Below are 21,849 nucleotides of genomic sequence, written 5' to 3'. Positions count from 1 at the left end.
GAGAAAGATCAAGGAGCTGTGGGGTAATTCATACAGGAGCATTTTGTGTGCAGGCTACCTGCAGCCAGTTCCAGGAAGGGAGTGGTAAGCAGGGCTCTAATAATCAATCAATCAATCAATCAACCAATCAATCAGTCATATTTATTGAGCGCTTACTATGTGCAGAGCACTGTACTAAGCGCTTGGGAAGTACAAATTGGCAACACATAGAGACAGTCCCTACCCAACAGTGGGCTCACAGTCTAAAAGGAGGAGACAGAGAACAGAACCAAATATACCAACAAAATAAAATAAATAGGATAGAAATGTACAAGTAAAATAAATAAATAAATAAATAAATAGAGTAATAAATATGTACAACCATATATACATATATACAGGTGCTGTGGGGAAGGGAAGGAGGTAAGATGGGGGGATGGAGAGGGGGACGAGGGGGAGAGGAAGGTAGGGGCTCAGTCTGGGAAGGCCTCCTGGAGGAGGTGAGCTCTCAGCAGGGCCTTGAAGGGAGGAAGAGAGCTAGCTTGGCGGAGGGGCAGAGGGAGGGCATTCCAGGCCCGGGGGATGACGTGGGCCGGGGGTCGATGGTGGGACAGGCGAGAGCGAGGTACGGTGAGGACATTAGTGGTGGAGGAGTGGAGGGTGCGGGCTGGGCAGTAGAAGGAGAGAAGGGAGGTGAGGTAGGAGGGGGCGAGGTGATGGACAGCCTTGAAGCCCAGGGTGAGGAGTTTCTGCCTGATGCGCAGATTGATTGGTAGCCACTGGAGATTTTTGAAGAGGGGAGTAATATGCCCAGAGCGTTTCTGGACAAAGATAATCCGGGCAGCATTAATAATAATAATTATTATTATTATATAATATACATAATAATAATATAAATATAATATAATATTAATATAATAATTATTATTATGATAATTATTAATAATAAGAATAATAATGATGGCATTTATAAAGCACTTACTATGTACAAAGCACTGTTCTAAGTGCTGGGGAGGATACAAGGAGATCAGGTTGTCCCACGGGGGGCTCACAGTCTTAATCCTCATTTTACAGATGAGGTAACTGAGGCCCAGAGAAGTGAAGTGCCTTGCCCAAAGTCACATAGCTGAAAAGTGGCAGGGCAGGGATTTGAACTGCTGACCTCTGACTCCAAAGCCCGTGCTCCTTCCCCTGGGCCACGTTGCTTCTCTAAAGACTTCTATGTCTTTGGGGAGATACTTGAGTCAGCTATAGAGTGGAGGCAATAAGAGGTGTGAACAGACTTGGGGTTCAGGGGGAGTTAGTGAGTAGGATGCCCCGAAACCTACAGGACCTAGTGGAGGCTGCCTGGGGTCCAGACACTCTACGGTGACTCTAGAAGCTCCTTTGGCTTCGATTTAGGACTGAATCCCCCGATAGCATCACAAGGGGGTTGGAGGAGGAGGTAAAAATCTGACACAGCACAGGCAATGGAATGGGAGTCAGTATGGACTGAGAAATGCTGTTGCTAAAAGAGAGATAATATAATAATAATAATAATAATAATAATAATAATAATAATAATAATAATAATAATAATAATGGCATTTGTTAAGTGCTTACTATGTGCAAAGCACTGTTCTAAGCACTGGGGAGAATACAAGGTGATCAAGTTGTCCCACGGGGGGCTCACACTCTTAATCCCCCATTTTCCAGAAGAGGTAACTGAAGCACAGAGAAGTCAAGTGACTTGCCCAAGGTCAAACAGCTGACAGTTGGTGGAGCTGGGATTTGAACCCATTACCTCTGACTCCAAAGCCAGGGCTCTTTCCACTGAGCCACACTGCTTGATGGTTGATGTAAAGTGCTTACTATGTACCAAGCACTGTACTGAGCACTGGGGCAAGTGAATGCAAGCAAATCAAGCATGAAGGTTGGTTTGTAGCAAGCATGTAGCAGGTTTAGGAGACAGAAGGTCATGGGTTCTAATCCCAGCTCTGCTGCTTGTCTGCTGTGTGACTTTGGGCACGTCACTTCAATTCTTTGGGTCTCAGTTACCTCATCTGTAAAACAGGGATTAAGACAGTGAGCCCCATGTGGGACATGGACTGTGTCCATCCTGATTCCCTTTATCTACCCCTGAACATAGTACAGTGTCTAGCACATAATAAGTGCTTAACAAATGCCAGTTTAAAAAAAAAGGGAAAAAGAGGCATGGGGTAGGTGGGATGGCGGGAAATTGGCACCGGGGAGCAAGAAGGAAGCCAATTTTTTCCCCTTTACCAATGATTATTGGGAATGGAAAAAGATGAGATCCCCTCCAGTAAGAGCAGCAGGCAAGACAGTGTCTTACGGGGAAAGTCAGGTTTCTCAGTAAAGGTGAGGAGGACACGTATTTTTCAGGGACAGATCAAGGACAAAGGGAAGCTTTCACATGATGGAGCGGGTGTTCTTACTCCTAAAATAAATTTCTGACCTTGATCTTTAACAAACTGGAACAAGAACCATTAAGCTAAAAAATTAGGACCAATGATTTTTGGATAAAACTCCAGTTCAGTAAATATGTCCAGAAAAAAACTAGTCTCTATATAGATCTTGAGATAACACAGTTTAAATCTACCATATTATAGTTCTTAGACTCTTCTTCACACAGTATGTACTGAAAATGGCAAGTTTAATCAATTTACATAGCAAAAAGATAGAACATCACTGAGGTTTTGGGTCTAATGTAAATTTAGCATTGCAAATATATCAATATTGCATACTCTATTTGGAGACGTGTCATGGCCACTGAGTGGGCCTCTTTTGGTAAGCAGAACCGGCGCTTAACTTCTCTGTGCCTCAGTTACCTCATCTGTAAAATGGGGATTTAGACCGTGAGCCCCACGTGGGACAACCTGATGACCTTGTATCTACCCCAGTACTTAGAACAGTGCTCGGCACATAGTAAGCACATAACAAATGCCACCATTATTATCATTACACATTCCCAGACTGAGCCCCCTTTTTCCTCTCCTCCCCATCTCCCCCTCTGCCCTACCCCCTTCCCTTCCCCACAACACTTGTATATATTTGTACAGATTTATTACTCCATTTATTTTACTTGTACATATTTATTTTGTTAATGATGTGCATACAGTTGTAATTCTATTTATTCTGATGGTTTTGACACCTGTCTACATTTTGTTTTGTCGTCTGTCTCCCCATTCTAGACTGTGAGCCCGTTGTTGGGTAGGAACCGTCTCTATATGTTGACGACTTGTACTTTCCAAGCGCTTAGTACAGTGCTCTGCACACAGTAAGTGCTCAATAAATGCGATTGAATGAATGAATGAATGTTTAACAATTTGCCAATATATGAGGGAATCAATATTTCTGTGATTTTTTTAGTGATTATCTCCTACTGTGTAGGAAGAGCTAAATTTACCAGAATAAAGCTGAATTGTTTTCTATATAAATGGTTACCGTAAATATCTTCAAAAAAGGCTAATGAAATCCTATGAATGCATTTACCACATTATACTATTCACCAAAGCCCAATTTTTCTCCCCCTTTAAATGGTAAAGGATGCCCTTTGCTAAAGGGTGACACACTGAATGCCAATAGTATCTTTTATTTCATCTTCAAGCTGTTTGCAGGCTGCAGGATTTTATCTCCTACAGCTAAAAATAAAATAATTTATGTTGCCCTTTATGCTCACCAGAACACTCTTCAATCTAAAACCTAAGAACAAAAAATGTGTTTTCTTCATTTTATACATTTCCATATTCACCTTCATGCAACAGACTTTTTTGTGTGAATAATACTGCGAAGATATGGGGTAAGATAAAATAAGAATCCTCCTTTAAAAGTACAAAATCCACTAGCTCCCCTTTTGATTTGAATTCTTGCCAGTTGGCAGTGCCAACTCAGAAATTTGAAAGTGAAATCTCATTCTCAAACCATATTAGTCATCTTACCCCGATTACTGAATTATTTAAAACATTTTTTAACAAAAGGTAAGATCAATCTTCACTCAAGGGCATTCTAGTTGTACAAACGCAAGACAGAACTTAGAGTTGAACCTCATTTTTTTCATGCCATTTATTTATTTATATTAATGTCTGTCTCCCCTTCTAGACAGTAAGCTCGTTGTGGGCAGGGAATGTGTCTCGACTGAACTCCTTGTCTTCCCTCCTAAACCCTGCCCTCTCCCTGACTTTCCCATCTCTGTTGATGGCACTACCATCCTTCCCGTCTCACAAGCCCGCAACCTTGCTGTCATCCTCGACTCCGCTCTCTCGTTCACCCCTCACATCCAAGCCGTCACCAAAACCTGCCGGTCTCAGCTCCGCAACATTGCCAAGATCTGCCCTTTCCTCTCCATCCATACCGCTACCCTGCTCGTTCAAGCTCTCATCCTATCCCGTCTGGACTACTGCATCAGCCTTCTCTCTGATCTCCCATCCTCGTGTCTCTCCCCACTTCAATCCATACTTCATGCTGCTGCCCGGATTGCCTTTGTCCAGAAACGCTCTGGGCATGTTACTCCCCTCCTCAAAAATCTCCAGTGGCTACCAATCAATCTGCGCATCAGGCAGAAACTCCTCACCCTGGGCTTCAAGGCTGTCCATCCCCTCGCCCCCTCCTACCTCACCTCCCTTCTCTCCTTCTCCAGCCCAGCCCGCACCCTCCGCTCCTCCACCGCTGATCTCCTCACCGTGCCTCGTTCTCGCCTGTCCCGCCATCGACCCCCGGCCCACGTCATCCCGCGGGCCTGGAATGCCCTCCCTCTGCCCATCCGCCAAGCTAGCTCTCTTCCTCCCTTCAAGGCCCTATTGAGAGCTCACCTCCTCCAGGAGGCCTTCCCAGACGGAGCCCCTTCCTTCCTCTCCCCCTCGTCCCCCTCTCTATCCCCTCATCTTACCTCCTTCCCTTCCCCACAACACCTGTATATATGTATATATGTTTGTACATATTTATTGCTCTATTTATTTATTTATTTATCTTACTTGTACATATCTATTCTATTTATTTTATTTTGTTAGTATGTTTGGTTTTGTTCTCTGTCTCCCCCTTTTAGACTGTAAGCCCACTGTTGGGTAGGGACTGTCTCTATATGTTGCCAACTTGTACTTCCCAAGCGCTTAGTACAGTGCTCTGCACACAGTAAGTGCTCAATAAATACGATTGATTGATTGATTTATGTTTACATTGTACTCTCTCAAGTGCTTATTACAGTGCTCTGAACACAGTAAGAACTAACGTCCTTCTCCTGCCCTGGAATGCCCTCCCTTCACACATCCGCCAAACTAGCTCTCTTTCTCCCTTCAAAGCCCTACTGAGAGCTCACCTCCTCCAGGAGGAGGCCTTCCCAGACTGAGCCCCCTTTTTCCTCTCCTCCTCCCCATCCCCCCAACCTACCTCCTTCCCCTCCCCACAGCACTTGTATATATTTGTCCAGATTTATAACTCTATCTATTTTACTTGTACATATTTACTATTCTATTTATTTTGTTAATGATGTGCATATAGCTTTAATTCTATTTGTTCCGAGGATTTTAACACCTGTCCACCTGTTTTGTTTTGTTGTCTGTCTCCCCCTTCTAGACTGTGAGCCCGTTGTTGGGTAGGGACCGTCTCTATATGTTGCCGACTTGTACTTCCCAAGTGCTTGGTACAGTGCTCTGCACTCAGTAAGTGCTCAATAAATACGATTCAATGAATGAATGAATGCAATTGATTGATTGATTGATATTGGCCAAGCGCTTACTGTATGCCAGGCACTGAACAAAGCACTCATATAAAAAAGAAAAATGTCTGTATCCCTGTAAGTAGCTCTGGGTAGAGACTGTACTAAGCCTGTATCTAATAAAAGAGAAAAATATGTTTCAGGGTACAACAGAAGGATACCCAGGAGCCACCTGAGGGGCTTGCAGGGACTGGAGTTAATCAATCGTATTTATTGAGCACTTATTATGTGCAGAGCACTGTATGAAGCGCTTGAGAGAGTACAATAAAACAGAGTTGATAGACTCGTTCTATGCCCACTAAGAGCATACTGTCTAGGGTCCAATGGGTCAGTGGGAGAGGGAAATTACTGGACATTATAATAATAATAATTATGACATTTATTAAGCATTTACTATGTGCAGAGCACTGTTCTAAGCGCTGGGGGGATACAAGGTGATCAGGTTGTACCACGTGGGGCTCACAGTCTTCATCCCCATTTTCCAGATGAGGTAACTGAGGCTCAGAGAAGTTAAGTAACTTGCCCAAGGTCAGACAGCAGACATGTGGTGGAGCCGGAATTAGAACCCAAGACCTCTGACTCTCAAGCCCATGCTCTTTCCACTGAGCCACACTGCTTCCCAGCATTATGTCCTTAATAATGCTGCCATTCGTTAAGTACTTACTATTTGCCAAGCATATCTTCATCTGGAAAATGGGGATCAAATCCTACTCCCTCTTACATAGACTATGAGCCCCATGTGGGCCAGGGACTGTCCAACCTGTGTGTCTTGTATCTATCCCAGCACACAGTACAGTGCTTGGTTCACTGTAAGCACTTAAGTACCAAAATTATTTTACCGTTCCATAAAGGGACCTCATCTCCCACTCCCAAAATTATTTTACTGTTCCATAAAGGGACCTCATCTCCCACTCCCAAGACTCACTGAGAAAGGGGGAGGAGCTGACTTCCTTTTCTTCAAAATGGTATTTGTTAAGTGCTTATTACGTGCCAGGCACTGTACTAAGCACTGGGGTAGATACAATATAATCAGTTCGGACACAGTCAGGGGACTCGCAGGCTCGATCCCCAATTTACAGACGAGGCAACAGAGGTATAGAAGTTAAGTGACTTGCCCAAGGTCACCCAGCGGAGAAGTGGTGGAGACAGGATTAGAACCCAGTTTCTTCTGACCCCCACGCCCATCCTCTGTCTACTGTGACACGTTGTTTCTCTTCTCCCCAACACGACTTTCCCACCATTCTACTTCCTCCATTCCTCTGTTTCCCTTTCTCTGAAGCCCTTATAATAATGATGGCATTTATTAAGCACTTACTATGTGCAAAGCACTGTTCTAAGTGCTGGGGAGGTTACAAGGTGATCAGGTTGCCCCATGGGGGGGCTCACGGTCTTCATCCCCATTTTACAGATGAGGGAACTGAGGCCCAGAGAAATGAAGTGACTCGCCCAAAGTCACACAGCTGACAACTGGCAGAGCCAGGATTCGAACCCATGACCTCTGACTCTAAAGCTCGGGCTCTTTCCACTGAACCAGGCTGCTTCTCTTATCATCTGACTCTACCACTCTCTCCACTTACTAGTATCAGTCATCTACCATCCCCCAGGCCCCACCTCCAACTTTCAGAACCATTTGGATCCCTTTCTCACAGTCCTTCTCTCTTTCTCCATCCCAACATTGATTCTTTGGGACCTCGATAACCCTGTAGAAAGTCCCAACTTTCTCTCACGCCACAACTCCACGGACTTCCTGCTCCATCCCACCTCTCCCGCTCACCAACCTGGACACAAACTCGACCTCATCACCCTGAGTTGCTGTACAATCTCTACCTCACCAACTCTTAGAGAAGCAGCGTGGTTCAGTGGAAAGAGCCTGGGCTTTGGAGTCAGGGGTCATGGGTTCAAATCCCGGCTCGGCCAATTGTCAGCTGTGTGACTTTGGGCAAGTCACTTCACTCCTCTGTGCCTCAGTTCCCTCATCTGTAAAATGGGGATTAAGAATGTGAGCCCCCCACGGGACAACCTGATCTCCTTGTAACCTCCCAGCGCTTAGGACAGTGCTTTGCACAAAGTAAGGGCTTAATAAATGTCATTTAAAAAAAAAATCTGAAATCCCTCTATCTGACCACAATCTCCTCACCTGCCTTCTCTTCCACATACCCTCTCCCAGCAAATCTGTCCCATTCCCCACAGAGACCTCTGATCTCTTGGCCCTCACCAACCTCCAAATGATAATAGTAATAATAATTATGATACTGAAGAGCTTAATATGGGCCAAACTATGGGGTTGATGCAAGTTAACAACAATAATAATCATGGTATTTCATTACTATGTGCCAGGCACTGTACTTGCTTGGATAGAAGCAAATGAAGTTGGACACAGACCTTGTCCCACGTGGGGCTCACAGTCTCAATCCCCATTTTACAGATGAGGTAAATGAGGCCAGGAGAAGTGAAGTGACTTGCTCAAGGCCACACAGCAGACAAGTGGAGGAGCAGGGATTAGAACTCATGACTTTCTGAGTTCCAGGCCAGTGCTCTACCACTAAGCCTTTGTTCTGCCTCCCAAGTTGAACACAGTCCCTGACCCGCATGGGATTCACAGTGTAAGTAGGAGGTAGGATTTAATTCTCATTTTCCAGATGAGGTAACTGAGGCACACAGAAGTTACATGACTTGCCCAGTGTCACACAGCAGATACATGGCAGAGCTGGGGTGGGAACCAAAGTCATCCAACTCCTATGCCCATGCTCTTTCCACTAGGCAACACTGCTTCTCTAAAGTCATCACAATTTGACATCCTCAACATCACCCAATCTTCTGAACTCAACTCACTCGCTCCAATATTCATTCACTCATTCAATTCATTCAATCATATTTATTAAGCGCTTACTCTGTGCAGACCACTGTACAAAGCACTTGGGAAGTACAAGTCAGCAGCATATAGAGACAGTCCCTACCCAAGAACGGGCTCACAGTCTAGAAGGGGGAGACAGACAACAAAACAAAGCATGGAGACAGGTGCCAAAGTCCTCAGAACAAATAGAATTAAAGCTGTATACACATCATTAACAAAATAAATAGAATAGTAAATATGTACAAGTAAAATGAATAGAGTAATAAATCTGCACAAATATATATACAAGTGCTGTGGGGAGGGGAAGGAGGTAGGGTGGGGGGATTGGGGAGGAGGAGAGGAAAAAGGGGGCTCAGTCTGGGAAGGCCTCTTGGAGGAGGTGAGCTCTCAGTAGGGCATTGAAGGGAGGAAGAGAGTTGGCTTGGCGGACGTGTGGAGGGAGGGCATTCCAGGCCATGGGGAGGACGTGGGCCGGGGGTCAAAGGTGGGACAGGAGAGAACGAGGCACAGTGAGGAGAATGAGGTACAATATTACTTTGCCAATCTTGTATCACTAATTCACAGCCCTCCATCACCTCCACAGTTTGTTTCTTTTGCTCCTTTGCCTGAGTTGTGGAGCACTGCTGGTGGAAATCCAGGTAACAGGCCAACATCCCCCATCTTAAGTACATCCTCCCTTGCTTCAGCTCTGCCCTCTTCCACAACCAGTAACATTATTTCTCCATCCTTATTGATACCCTACCCCATATCTTGTCCCAATGACCTGGCCACATATTTTATTGATGTAATTGAAACTGTCAGAATTGACTTCCCTAAAATCACTCCTCCTCCTCTGCAGTGCCTCTCTCTCTGTTCCTTCTTTGACTCTCCCATATTTCCCAGGAATATCACAAGAGGAGATCTCCCCCCTGCCCACCTCGAATCTACCCCTTTCACCTGTGACTCTGACCTCATCTCTTCACACATTATGAAGTCACTTGTCCCTTCCCTATTTCCTTCCCTGAAGCCTATTTTTAATTGTTCACTCTCCAAATGGCTTTTTTTAAATGGCTTTTATTAAGTGCTTACTATGTGCAAACCACTGTTCTAAGCACTGGGGAGGTTACAAGGTGATCAGGTTGTCCCACTGGGGGACTCATGGTCTTCATCCCCATTTTACAGATGAGGTAACTGAGGCACAGAAAAGTGAAGTGACTTGCCCAAAGTCACACAGCTGACAATTGGCAGAGCCGGGATTTGAACCCATGACCTCTGACTCCAAAGCCCAGGCTCTTTCCACTGAGCCACGCAGGCTTCTTCCACAGTACTTTCAAACATGTTAACATACTCCTCAATCCCTTTAATAATAATGATGGCATTTGTTAACCACTTACTATGTGCAAAGCACTATTCTAAGCACTGGGCACTGTTCACCCTTTCTTGAGCTCTTATTATGTGCCAGGCACTGTACTAAGTGCTGGGGTGTACATAAGCTAATTGGGTTGGACACAGTCCCTGTCCCACATGGGGCTCAGTCTCAACCCCCATTTTACAGATGAGGTAACTGAGGCACTGATAAGTGAAGTGACTTGGCTAAGGTCACACCACAGACAAGTGGCAGAACCAGGATTAGAACCCGTGACCTTCTGACACCCAGGCCCATGCTCTATCTACTATGTCATATTGAGCACAGCATTGCTTCCAGTTATCATCGCATTTCCCTCCTACTATTACTCTCAAAACTCCTTCAGTGAATTGTCTACACCAACTGCCTCCACTTCCTCTCCTCTAATTCTCCCCTTGACTTCCTCCAATCTGCCTTCCATTCCCTTCATTGCACAGAAACTTCTCTCTCAAAGATCCCTAATAACCTGCCTCTTGTCACAGCCAACTTCTACTCCCATCCTATCAATCAATCTTTTTTATTGAGCGCTTATTGCGTGCAGAACACTGTACTAAGTGCCTAGGAGAGAACAGCATAATAGAATTGGTAGACATACTCCCAGCCCATAAAACACAGCGTGGCCTAGTGGATAGAGCATGGGCTTGGAAGTTATACGGACCTGGATTCTAATCCTGCCTCCTCCACTTGTCTGCTGTGTGACTTTAGGTAAGCCACTTAACTTCTTTGTGTTTCAGTTACCTCATCGGTAAAACGGGGATTGTCTGTGAGCTTCTTGTAGGACACTGACTGTGTCCAAACTAATTATCTTATACATACCTCAGCTCTTAGTACAGTGCTTTATACATAGTAAGCATTTAACAAATACCATTAAAAATGGTGCTTGCAGTCTAAAGGGAGAGACAGGCATTAATATAAATAAATCACAGATATTCATATTAGTGATGTCGGGCTGAGGTTGGTGGCACATTTAAGTGCAAGGCTGATGGGGAAGGGAATGGGAGAACAGGAAATGGGGGCTGAGTCAGGAAAGGCCTCTGGAGGAGTTGTGCTTTTAATCATAATCTTCCGCAAAATCCCATCTGCTTTCAACACTGTGGACCATCCCTTTCTCCTGGAAACATTATCTAACCTTGGCTTCACTGTCACTGTCCTCTCCTGGCTCCCCTCCTATCTCGCTGGCTGCTCATTCTCAGTCCCTTTTACAGGCTTATCCTCTCTACCTCCTAATTTGTTTTGTTGTCTGTCTCCCCCATCTAGACTGTGAGCCTGTTGTTGGGTAGGGACCGTCTCTAGATGTTGCCAACTTGTACTTCCCAAGCAGTGCTCTGCACACAGTAAGTACTCAATAAATACAATTGAATGAATGAACGAATGATTCTAGGCCTCCTTCTGTTCTCTATCTGCACTCTGTCCCTTGGAGAACTCATTTGCTCCCATGGAATCAACTACCATTTCTATGGAGGGGACTCCCCCAAATACATCTCCAACTCTGATCTTTCTCCTTCTCTGCAGTCTCATAATTCCTCCTGCTTTCAGGACATCTCTACTTGAATGGCCTATTGATACCTCAAACTTAATATATCCAAAATAGAATTCTTCCTCTTCCCACCCAAACCCTGTTCTTGCCCATAACTATAGACAGCACCGCCATCCTCCCTGCCTCACTAACCCATAATCATGGCTTTATCCTTGGCACTTAGTCCAGTGCTCTGCACACAGTAAGCGCTCAATAAATAACATTGAATGAGTGACTCCCCACAGCACATATGTACCTATTTGTAGATATCTGTAATTGATTGTTTTATCTATTTGTATTAATGTCTCTAGACCGTGAGCTCGTTGTTGGGTAGGGCCGTCTCTATATGTTTCCAACTTGTACTTCCCAAGCGCTTAGTACAGTGCTCTGCACACAGTAAGTGCTCAATAAATACGATTGAATGAATGACTCTTTGCTCTCATGCAACGCACATATTCACATATGGCCATGGGTTCAAATCCCGGCTCTGCCAATTGTCAGCAGTGTGACTTTGGGCAAGTCACTTAACTTCTCTGTGCCTCAGTTCCCTCATCTGTAAAATGGGGATGAAGACTGTGAGCCCCACGTGGGACAACTTGATCACCTTGTAACCTCCCCAGCACTTAGAACAGTGCTTTGCACATAGTAAGTGCTTAATAAATGTCATTATTATTATTATTATTATTAATAATCATTCAATCGTACTTACAGAATGCTTACTGTGTGTAGAGTCAGTACTGTATGAAGAGCTTGGATGAGTTCAATACAAGGGAAGGGAATGTTGTGTCTTTTATGTTATTATACTGTACTCTCCCAAGCACTTAGAACAGTGCTACATACAAAGTACTAAATAAATACAATGGACTGACACATTCCCTGTTCTCAATGAATGTATAGTCTAGAGGTAAGCTTACATTCTACTGTTTAATCATGGCAAATGCAATTATCCATTTTCCCATACTCATGGCCCCAAAGTGATTCAAGTTCTATGGTCAGCAGTCATTGGATCTGAAAGATATCTGACTACCTAATAATAATAATAATGATGGCATTTGTTAAGTGCTTACTATATGCCAAGCACTGTTCTAAGCGCTGGGATAGATACAAGGTTATGAGGTTGTCCCACGTGGGGCTCACAGTCTTAATCCCCATTTTACAGATGAGGGAACTGAGGCACAGAGAAGTTAAGGGACTTGCCCAAAGTCACCCAGCTGACAAGGGGAGGAGCCAGGATTAAAACCCATGACCTCTGATTCCCAAGCCCGGGCTCTTTCCACTACGTCATGCGGCTTCTCTAATGACCAACCTGAGGTCAGAAGGAAGGGACTTGCCCAAGGACACAGATCTGATTGTGGCTCTGCCATGTGTCTGCTGGGTGACTTGGGTAAGCCACTTAACTTCTCTATGCCTCAGTTACCTCATCTGTAAAAGGGGGATTAAGACTGTGAGCCCCACGTGGGACAAGCTGATTACCCTGTATCTACCCCAGCACTTAGAACACATAGTAAGCGCTTAACAAATACCATCATCATTATTATTAATAATAATTAAGGGGACCTCATGGAGCATGCCCTTTTCTACCACATCTTGGTTTTCTGCCTCTGCCTGCAGATAATAGAGGGTGAAAAATAAATAGTCCTTTGAAATAATAACACTGAATGCTGCAATGCCTTTGCCTCCTGTAAGCTCAGATTGAATGGACATCTAACAATCAATCAATCAATCGTATTTATTGAGCACTTACTGTGTGCAGAGCACTGTACTAAGTGCTTGGGAAGTACAAGTTGGCAACATATAGAGACAGTCCCTACCCAACAGTGGGCTCACAGTCTAGAAGGGAGAGACAGAGAACCAAACCAAACATATTAACAAAATAAAATAAATAGAATAGATATATACAAGTAAAATAAATAAATAAATAAATAGAGTAATAAATATGTACAAGCATATATACATATATACAGGTATATAACAAACACAACTGAACAACTGAGTTTTACAACTAGAGGTCTTAAAATGCTCTTGTCTGCTTTTCAAGAATTTAGTCTGAGCTGTTTCATTTCATCCGTCAAAGAAATAAGCCTCGTCGAATAATACTGCTATGAGCCAAAGGTAGTTGAGGAACAATTACATTTTTCCTAACCACTTATTTATTGTGAAATATGAAGATTTGGTACCTAAAAACTGCTTGCCTTCCTCAAATGCAGATCAAAAGCAAAAACAGAGTATAGCACTGAAAATTTCAAAGATGGAATCCCAAGGGTCAGCCCTTGTGGAGGCACAGTGTGCCTGGGTCTCTGGGTTCTTCACTGTCCTTTTCAGTCACAAATTCACCCATGCATGATCTCAGCGGCATGAGATATGTACTCGACAAATGAAATGAGATTTTCTGTCTAACATCAGGAGAAAAGTGAAGCAGATTAAACTATTCTCTATCATCTACCAACAATTAATTTTAAAGTTCCCTATCATGCCACCAACTCTGGCCTGGAGGATTTGTTTCAATATAGCACATCGATGATATATTGGATTAATAAAAATAATTGTATTTGTTAAGCACTGACTCTGTGTCAAGCACTATACTAAGCCTAAGTGGAGAAACAAGACAATCACGTCAAACACAGTCTTGGTCCTACAGGGAGTTCACAGTCTAAGTATGAGGGACAACAGGTAATGAATCCCCATTTTACAGATGAAGAAACTGAGGCGCAGAGAAGTCAAATGATTTGCCCAAGGTCATATAGCAGGTTAGTGGAAAAACTAATATTAGAAGCCTCACTTCCAAGCCCATGCTCTTTCCCTACTTGTTTTGTTGTCTGTCTCCTACTTCTAGACTGTGAGCCCGTTTTTGTGTAGGGACCATCTCTGTTGCCGATTTGTACTTCCCAAGTGCTTAATACAGTGCTCTGCACATAGCAAGCACTCAATAAATACGATATATTGAATGAATGAATGAATTAGGAACACTGCTTCCCGTGCTGCTTCATTGTTCTTAACTAATGTGACAATCAAATCATGTTATTCTAAAATGCGTTCTATTTGATTTATACAACATACAATCATTCCTGAAACAGGGAAATGGACTGCCGCTAATATTCAAATGCACACATCACTGTGGAGGTGGCAGAAAGGAATAAAACAGGAGGTACATGGTAGCCAGGGCAGAGAGGAGAATATCTAACCAAGCTGGAGAGTCAAAGGCCAACTCTTCCTGATAATGTGTCTGTCTTTCGGCAAAGGTTTGTGCCTTTTATCCAGTATTGTACTTTAATTTAAAGAAGGACAAGACTCAGATTCCCACTGCCAAACTGAGTTGAAACTATGTAAACGTTTTACTTCCATTTATGCCTCAAAAAACAAACCAGCCCTCATTTTTTTTTAATTTCACTGAAAGTAACCCATGTTTACTCACTAAGCAGTGTTATAGCACTCTAATGAGCAATTTAATAGTTTTGTAGTATTCCCTTAAAACTACTCTCCCAAAGCTGCGTGGCTTAGTGGAAAGAGCATGGGATTTGGAGTCAGAGGACATTGGTTCTAATCCTGCCTCCTTCACTTGTCTGCTGTGTGACCCCGGGCAAATCACTTAACTTCTCTGTGCCTCAGTTACCTCATCTGTAAAATGAGGATTAAGACTGTGAGCCCCATGTGGAATAACCTGATTACCTTGTATGTACCCCAGGACTTAGATCAGTGCTTGACACATAGTAAGTGTTTAACAAATGCAATTATTATTATTATTATCATTATCATCATCATCACCATAAAGGGGGAATTTTGAAAAAGGCCTGTAAATATGAATAAATCTCTAGAAAAGAAAATGTCTTACCAGAATAAAATGATCCTAATATTTCCTTTTTTCCAGAAAGCTCGAGCAGATTTTCCCCAGTCAGGATAAGGTTTGTCCTGAAGCATCATGTCTGTGACCTAAAGAAATGAAAGGAAATTATTTAGTTGTTAAAAAAATTGAAATTCAGTTTCAATCACAGATATGACATAAGCCCAACTTTGGAGATCTTCTTCTTCAAATGCTGTTGAGTTGTTTCTGATCCATAGCCACTCCATGGACACACCCTCTTCAGAACATTCCAGCTTCTGCCTTAAAGTCGTTCTGGGATGTGTGTCCAGAGAGTTTTCTTGGCATATATTATTCAAAGGATGTGTTCATTTGAATAATAGTTGAAATCCATTTGGAAATACAAATATTTCATTTTACAGATTTTCAGTTTGAATGCCAGCAGTGATCAATTGATCAAAAGGATTTCTTGAGCACTTGTTTTCAGGATGCAGTACACAGCACTTGAAAATGAAAATGAAGGCATATTTTACCATTAATGAAGCTTTTTCACAGACAAACTGAACTAAAGAATAAGCATAAGTACCTATGTACTTCTAGACTGTGAGCCCGCTGTTGGGTAGGGACCGTCTCTATATGTTGCCAACTTGTACTTCCCAAGTGCTTAGTACAGTGCCCTGCACACAGTAAGTGCTCAATAAATATGATTGAATGAATATGTACAGTAATAAGATGCGTTACAATGTGTTTCAAAGGAATAATAATAATAATAATGGTGGTATTTGTTAAGGACTTACTGTTCATTTGTTCATTCATTCGATCATATTTATTGAGTGCTTATTGTGTGCAGAGCACTGTACTAAGTTATTGGGAGAGTACAATATAACAATAGAGACATATTCCCTGCCCACAAAGAGCTTACAGTCTAGCAGGAAGACAGATATTAATATAAATAAATACATTGCAGATATGTGCATAAATGCTGTGGAGCTGAGAAGGGGGATGAATGAAAGGAGCAAATCAGGGTGATGCAAAAGGGAGTGGGAGAAGAGGATAGGAGGGTTTAGTCAGGGAAAGCCTCTTGGAGGAGATATGCCTTCAATAAGGCATTGAAGGGGGAGAGAGTAATTGTCTTATGATACTAGGTGGGAGGGCATTCCAGGCCATAGGCAGGATGTGGGAGAGAGGTTGGTGGGGAGATAGACGAGATTGAGCTACAGTGAGAAGGTTAGCGTTAGAGGAGCCGAGTGAGCGGGATGGGTTGTAGTAAAGAGTAGCAAGGTGAGGTAGGAGGGGGCAAGGTGATGGAGTGCTTTAAAGCCAAAGGTGAGGCATTTCTGTTTGATGTGGAGGTGGATGGGTCACCACTGGAGTTTCTTGAGGAGTGGGGAAACACTGTAGAAAAGTGATCTGAGCAGCAGAGTGAAGTATGGAATGGAGTGGGGAGAGACAGGAGGCAGGGAGGTGACTAAGGAAGCTAATACTTTCCCTACTTTCCCCACCCCGGGTGCCGGTTAACTAGCCCTTTTCATTTCCTGTCACGATTCCCTCCCACGAGGGAGCCAAAGCGGCCGGAGCGTTCAACCCTTCCTCTCTGCTAAGCCGGCCCCCGGGCCCAGCGGCCGGCGTGGCCTAGTGGCTAGAGCCTGGGCCTGGGAATCCAAGGGTCAGGGGTTCTAATCCTGGCTCTGCTGCTCGTCTGCTGACCTTGGGTGGGCCATTTCAATCAATCAATCAATCGTATTTATTGAGCACTTACTATGTGCAGAGCACTGTACTAAGCGCTTGGGAAGTACAAATTGGCAACATATAGAGACAGTCCCTACCCAACAGTGGTCTCACAGTCTAAAAGGGGGAGACAGAGAACAAAACCAAACATACTAACAAAATAAAATAAATAGGATAGATATGTACAAGTAAAATAAATAAACAAATAAATAAATAGAGTAAAAAATATGTACGAATATATATACATATATACAGGTGCTGTGGGGAAGGGAAGGAGGTAAGATGGTGGGATGGAGAGGGAGACAAGGGGGAGAGGAAGGAAGGGGCTCAGTCTGGGAAGGACTCCTGGAGGAGGTGAGCTCTCAGTAGGGCCTTGAAGGGAGGAAGAGAGCTAGCTTGGCGGATGGGCAGAGGGAGGGCATTCCAGGCCCGGGGGATGACGTGGGCTGGGGGTCGATGGCGGGACAGGCGAGAACGAGGTATGGTGAGGAGATTAGCGGTGGAGGAGCGGAGGGTGCGGGCTGGGCTGTAGAAGGAGAGAAGGGAGGTGAGGTAGGAGGGGGCGAGGTGATGGACAGCCTTGAAGCCCAGGGTGAGGAGTTTCTGCCTGATGCGCAGATTGATTGGTAGCCACTGGAGATTTTTGAGGAGGGGAGTAATATGCCCAGAGCGTTTCTGGACAAAGATAATCCGGGCAGCAGCATGAAGTATGGATTGAAGTGGAGAGAGACACGAGGATGGGAGATCAGAGAGAAGGCTGGTGCAGTAGTCCAGACGGGATAGGATGAGAGCTTGAGTGAGCAGGGTAGCGGTATGGATGGAGAGGAAAGGGCGGATCTTGGCAATGTTGCGGAGCTGAGACCAGCAGGTTTTGGTGACGGCTTGGATGTGAGGGGTGAATGACAGAGCGGAGTCGAGGATGACACCAAGGTTGCAGGATTGTGAGACGGGAAGGATGGTAGTGCCGTCAACAGAGATGGGAAAGTCAGGGAGAGGACAAGGTTTGGGAGGGAAGACAAGGAGTTCAGTCTTCGACACGTTGAGCTTTAGGTGGCGGGCAGACATCCAGATGGAGATGTCCTGAAGGCAGGAGGAGATTCGAGCCTGGAGAGAGGGGGAGAGAGCAGGGGCAGAGATGTAGATCTGGGTGTCATCAGCGTAGAGATGATAGTTGAAGCCGTGGGAGCGAATGAGGTCACCAAGGGAGTGCGTGTAGATTGAGAACACAAGGGGACCAAGCACTGAACCTTGGGGAACCCCCACAGTAAGAGGATGGGAGGGGGAGGAGGAGCCTGCAAAAGAGACTGAGAAAGAACGACCGGAGAGATAAGAGGAGAACCAGGAGAGGACGGAGTCTGGGAAGCCAAGGTCAGATAGCGTGTTGAGAAGAAGGGGGTGGTCCACAGTGTCAAAGGCTGCTGAGAGGTCGAGGAGGATTAGGACAGAGTATGAGCCGTTGGATTTGGCAAGCAGGAGGTCATTGGTGACCTTTGAAAGGGCAGTTTCCATGGAATGAAGGGGATGGAAGCCAGACTGGAGGGGGTCTAGGGGAGAGTTGGTGTTGAGGAATTCTAGGCAGCGCATGTAGACAACTCGTTCAAGGAGTTTGGAAAGGAATGGTAGGAGGGGTATGGGGCGATAACTAGAAGGCGAGGTGGGGTCAAGAGAGGGTTTTTTTAGGATGGGAGAGACATGGGCATGTTTGAAGGCAGAGGGGAAGGAACCAGTGGAGAGTGAGCGGTTGAAGATGGAAGTTAAGGAGGGGAGAAGGGATGGAGCGAGAGATTTCATGAGATTTAGCGATTTCACAGATGAGATGAGATTTTAGCGATTTCACTTCTCTGGGCCTCGGTTCCCTCATCTGGAAAGTGGGGATTGAGACTGTGAGCCCCATGTGGGACAACCTGCTTACCTCGTATCTACACCAGCGCTTAGAACAGTGCTTGGCACATAGTAAGCACTTAACAAATACCATCATTATTATTATAATAAATAATAATGAATAATATAACTATCTCAAAGTCCACCACTCTCTCCACCTTCAGATCCCTCCTTTTAAAACCTCATCTTCTATCTGCTGTTGATGCCTGTCTCCTTGTTTTGTTTTGTTGTCTGTCTCCCCCTCCTAGACTTTGAGCCCATTGTTGGGTAGGGATTGTCTATCTGTTGCTGAATTGTTCTTTCCAAGCGCTTAGTACAGTGCTCTGCACACAGTAAGCGCTCAATAAATATGAATGAATGAATGAATGAATAATACAGTAATCAAGCCAGGGTAGGATAAGTGATTGGATCACCATGACAGCAGTTTGGATGGAGAGGAAAGGGCAGATTTTAGCGATGTTGTGAAAGTGGAATTGATATGTGCCAGGCACTGTACTAAGAACTGGGGTGGATAAAAGGAAATAGGGTTGGACACGTCCCTGTCCCACATGGGGCTCACAGTCTTAATCCCCAATTTACAGATGAGGTACCTGAGGCATAGAGAAATGAAGTGACTTGCTCAAGGTCACACAGCAGACATACGGTCACAGATGGGATTAGAACTCGGGTCCTGTTAACTCCCCAGCCCATGTACTGCTCACTAGGTCATGCTGCTTCTCTGAATACAGGAGATTGTGAGGGCTTCAATGCTTAGGCAGTGGAGAAGTGCTGAAAAGGCAGTAGAGGGAAGATAAAAGCAGGGGAGATTAGAAATTAATAGGGGAAAGCCACTAGGAGAAGATGTGATCTCGCTTAGAACAGTGCTTCACACATAGTGATGTGCTTTGCACATCAGAGAAGCAGCATGGCTCAGTGGAAAGAGTGCACGCTTGGAAGTCAGAGGTCATGGGTTCGAATCCCAGCTCTGCCACTTGTCAGCTGTGTGACCTTGAGCGAGCCACTTAACTTCTCTGTGCCTCAGTTTCCTCATCAGTAAAATGAAGATTAAGACTGTGAGCCCCACGTGGGACAACCTGATCACCTTGTATCGCCCCAGTGCTTAGAACAGTGCTTCATACTAGTAAGCACTTAACAAATACCATCATTATTATTATTCTTATTATTATTATTATAGTAAGCGCTTAAGAAATGCCATCATTATTATTATTATTATTATTATTATTATAGTAAGCGCTTAAGAAATGCCATCATTATTATTATTATTATTATAATCTAAGAAAAGATTTGAACCTTGGGAGAGCAATGGAATGTTAGTTTTGAAATGGGATGAAGTTCCAGGAGGGTTTGGGAGTGAGGCATGAGAAACAGAGCTTGTCCAGAGGTGAGAAAAGAGAGGCACAGTGAACCAGATAGCTTGAGAAGAACGAAGAATGAGAGTCAGAATGGAGTCATGAAGAGACTGGCTACATTAGAGGGAGAGATCAGACTGAGTGCTTTAAAGTGAATGGTTAGTGTTTCTCCTTGATGTGCTGAAGAATAAGTAACCAGCTGAGATTTTGAGGCATAAGGAGACACGGAGAACTTGGGTTTAGGAAAAAATGATTCAGGCAATAGAGTGAAGTTTTGACTGGAGTTGGCAGAGACCAGAAGCTCGAAGGTTAGAGAGGTGGTTAATGCGGTATAAAAACTGGGATAACAAGCTGGGAAATGAAAATGAATTGAACCAGGATAGGGATACTTTGGATGGAGAGGAAGATGCTGATCCTGGAAATGTTGTGGAGAAAAACCCAGTTGGATTTTGTGTGAGAATGATTATTGTGTTTGAGAAACAGAAAGAAAAGTCAAAAATAATGAATGCCAAGACTGTAGCCTTCAGAGATGACGAGAACAGTGGTGTTGTCAACTGAGATGGGAACTTTAGGTGGATAAGAGGACTTCAGAAGGAAGGTGAATTCTGTTTTGGTTGTTTTGAGTGAGTTGCCAGATGGTCATTCATGTAGAGATACCAATGAAGTAATAGTAATCATCATAATAATATTAATAATAATAAATGTGGTATTTGTTAAGCGCTTACTATGTGTCAAGCACTGTACTAAGCCCTGGGTAGAAACAAGATATTCAGGTCCCACATAGGGCTCACATTCTAAGTAGGAGGGAGCACAGGCATTAGATCCCCATTTTGCAGATTAAGTAACTGAGACACAGAGAAGTTAAGTGCCTTGCCCACAGTAACACACCAGGTAAGCGGCAGAGTCGGGATTAGACCCCAGGTCCTCCGATTCCCAGGCGTCTGCTCTTTCAACTAGGCCATGCTGCTTCACAATAGCAAATACGAGATTTCAGAGGGGTGAAATCAAGGCTAGTGAGGTCGATGTGGGGAGTCATCTGCATAGAGACAGTAGTTGAAGCTGTGGGACTATGTGAGCTCCCTAAAAGAAAGTGTAAAGTGAGAAAAAGGTCATTCATTCATTCAGTTCAATCGTATTTATTGAGCACTTACTGTGTGCAGAGCACTGTACTAAGCGCTTGGGAAGTACAAGTTGGCAACATATAGAGACGGTCCCTACCCAACAACGGGCTCATAGTCTAGAAGGGGGAGACAGACAACAAAACAAAACATGTGGACAGGTCTCAAGTCATCAGAATAAATAGAAATAAAGCTAGATGCACATCATTAACAAAATAAATAGAATAGTAAATATGTACAAGTAAAATAAATAGAGTAATAAATCTGTACAAACATATATACAGGTGCTGTGGGGAGGGGAAGGAGGTAGGGTGGGGGGGGATGGGGAGGAGGAGAGCAAAAAGGGGGTTCAGTCTGGGTCCAGAACAGAACCTTGAGTGATACTCTCAGTTAGAGGGTGGGAGGCAGAGGGAGAGCTGGGGAAAAGGAGAAGTGAAGTGACTTACCCAAGGTCACACAGCAGAGAAGTGGTGGAGGCAGGATTAGAACCCAAGTCATTCTGACTCTCAGGTCCATTCTCTATCCACTAGGAAC

General features: G+C 44.2%; 1 protein-coding gene across 4 annotated transcripts in view; it reads right to left on the bottom strand.

The window, feature by feature from the left end:
* Window positions 1-21,849, bottom strand: part of TMEM117 (transmembrane protein 117) — a 603,664-nt gene that overhangs the window by 186,808 nt on the left and 395,007 nt on the right. For all 4 annotated transcript variants that reach the window (XM_038742118.1, XM_038742110.1, XM_038742126.1 and 1 more), the window contains one exon: window positions 15,273-15,370. In XM_038742118.1, coding sequence (XP_038598046.1) covers window positions 15,273-15,370 — 98 coding nt within the window. The remainder of the gene's footprint in view (window positions 1-15,272; window positions 15,371-21,849) is intronic.

This window comes from Tachyglossus aculeatus, chromosome 2, assembly GCF_015852505.1.
Source record: "Tachyglossus aculeatus isolate mTacAcu1 chromosome 2, mTacAcu1.pri, whole genome shotgun sequence".
Lineage (NCBI taxonomy): Eukaryota > Metazoa > Chordata > Mammalia > Monotremata > Tachyglossidae > Tachyglossus > Tachyglossus aculeatus.
Note: the sequence above shows the minus strand (reverse complement) of the source record. Positions and strands in the feature narration are given on the sequence as shown.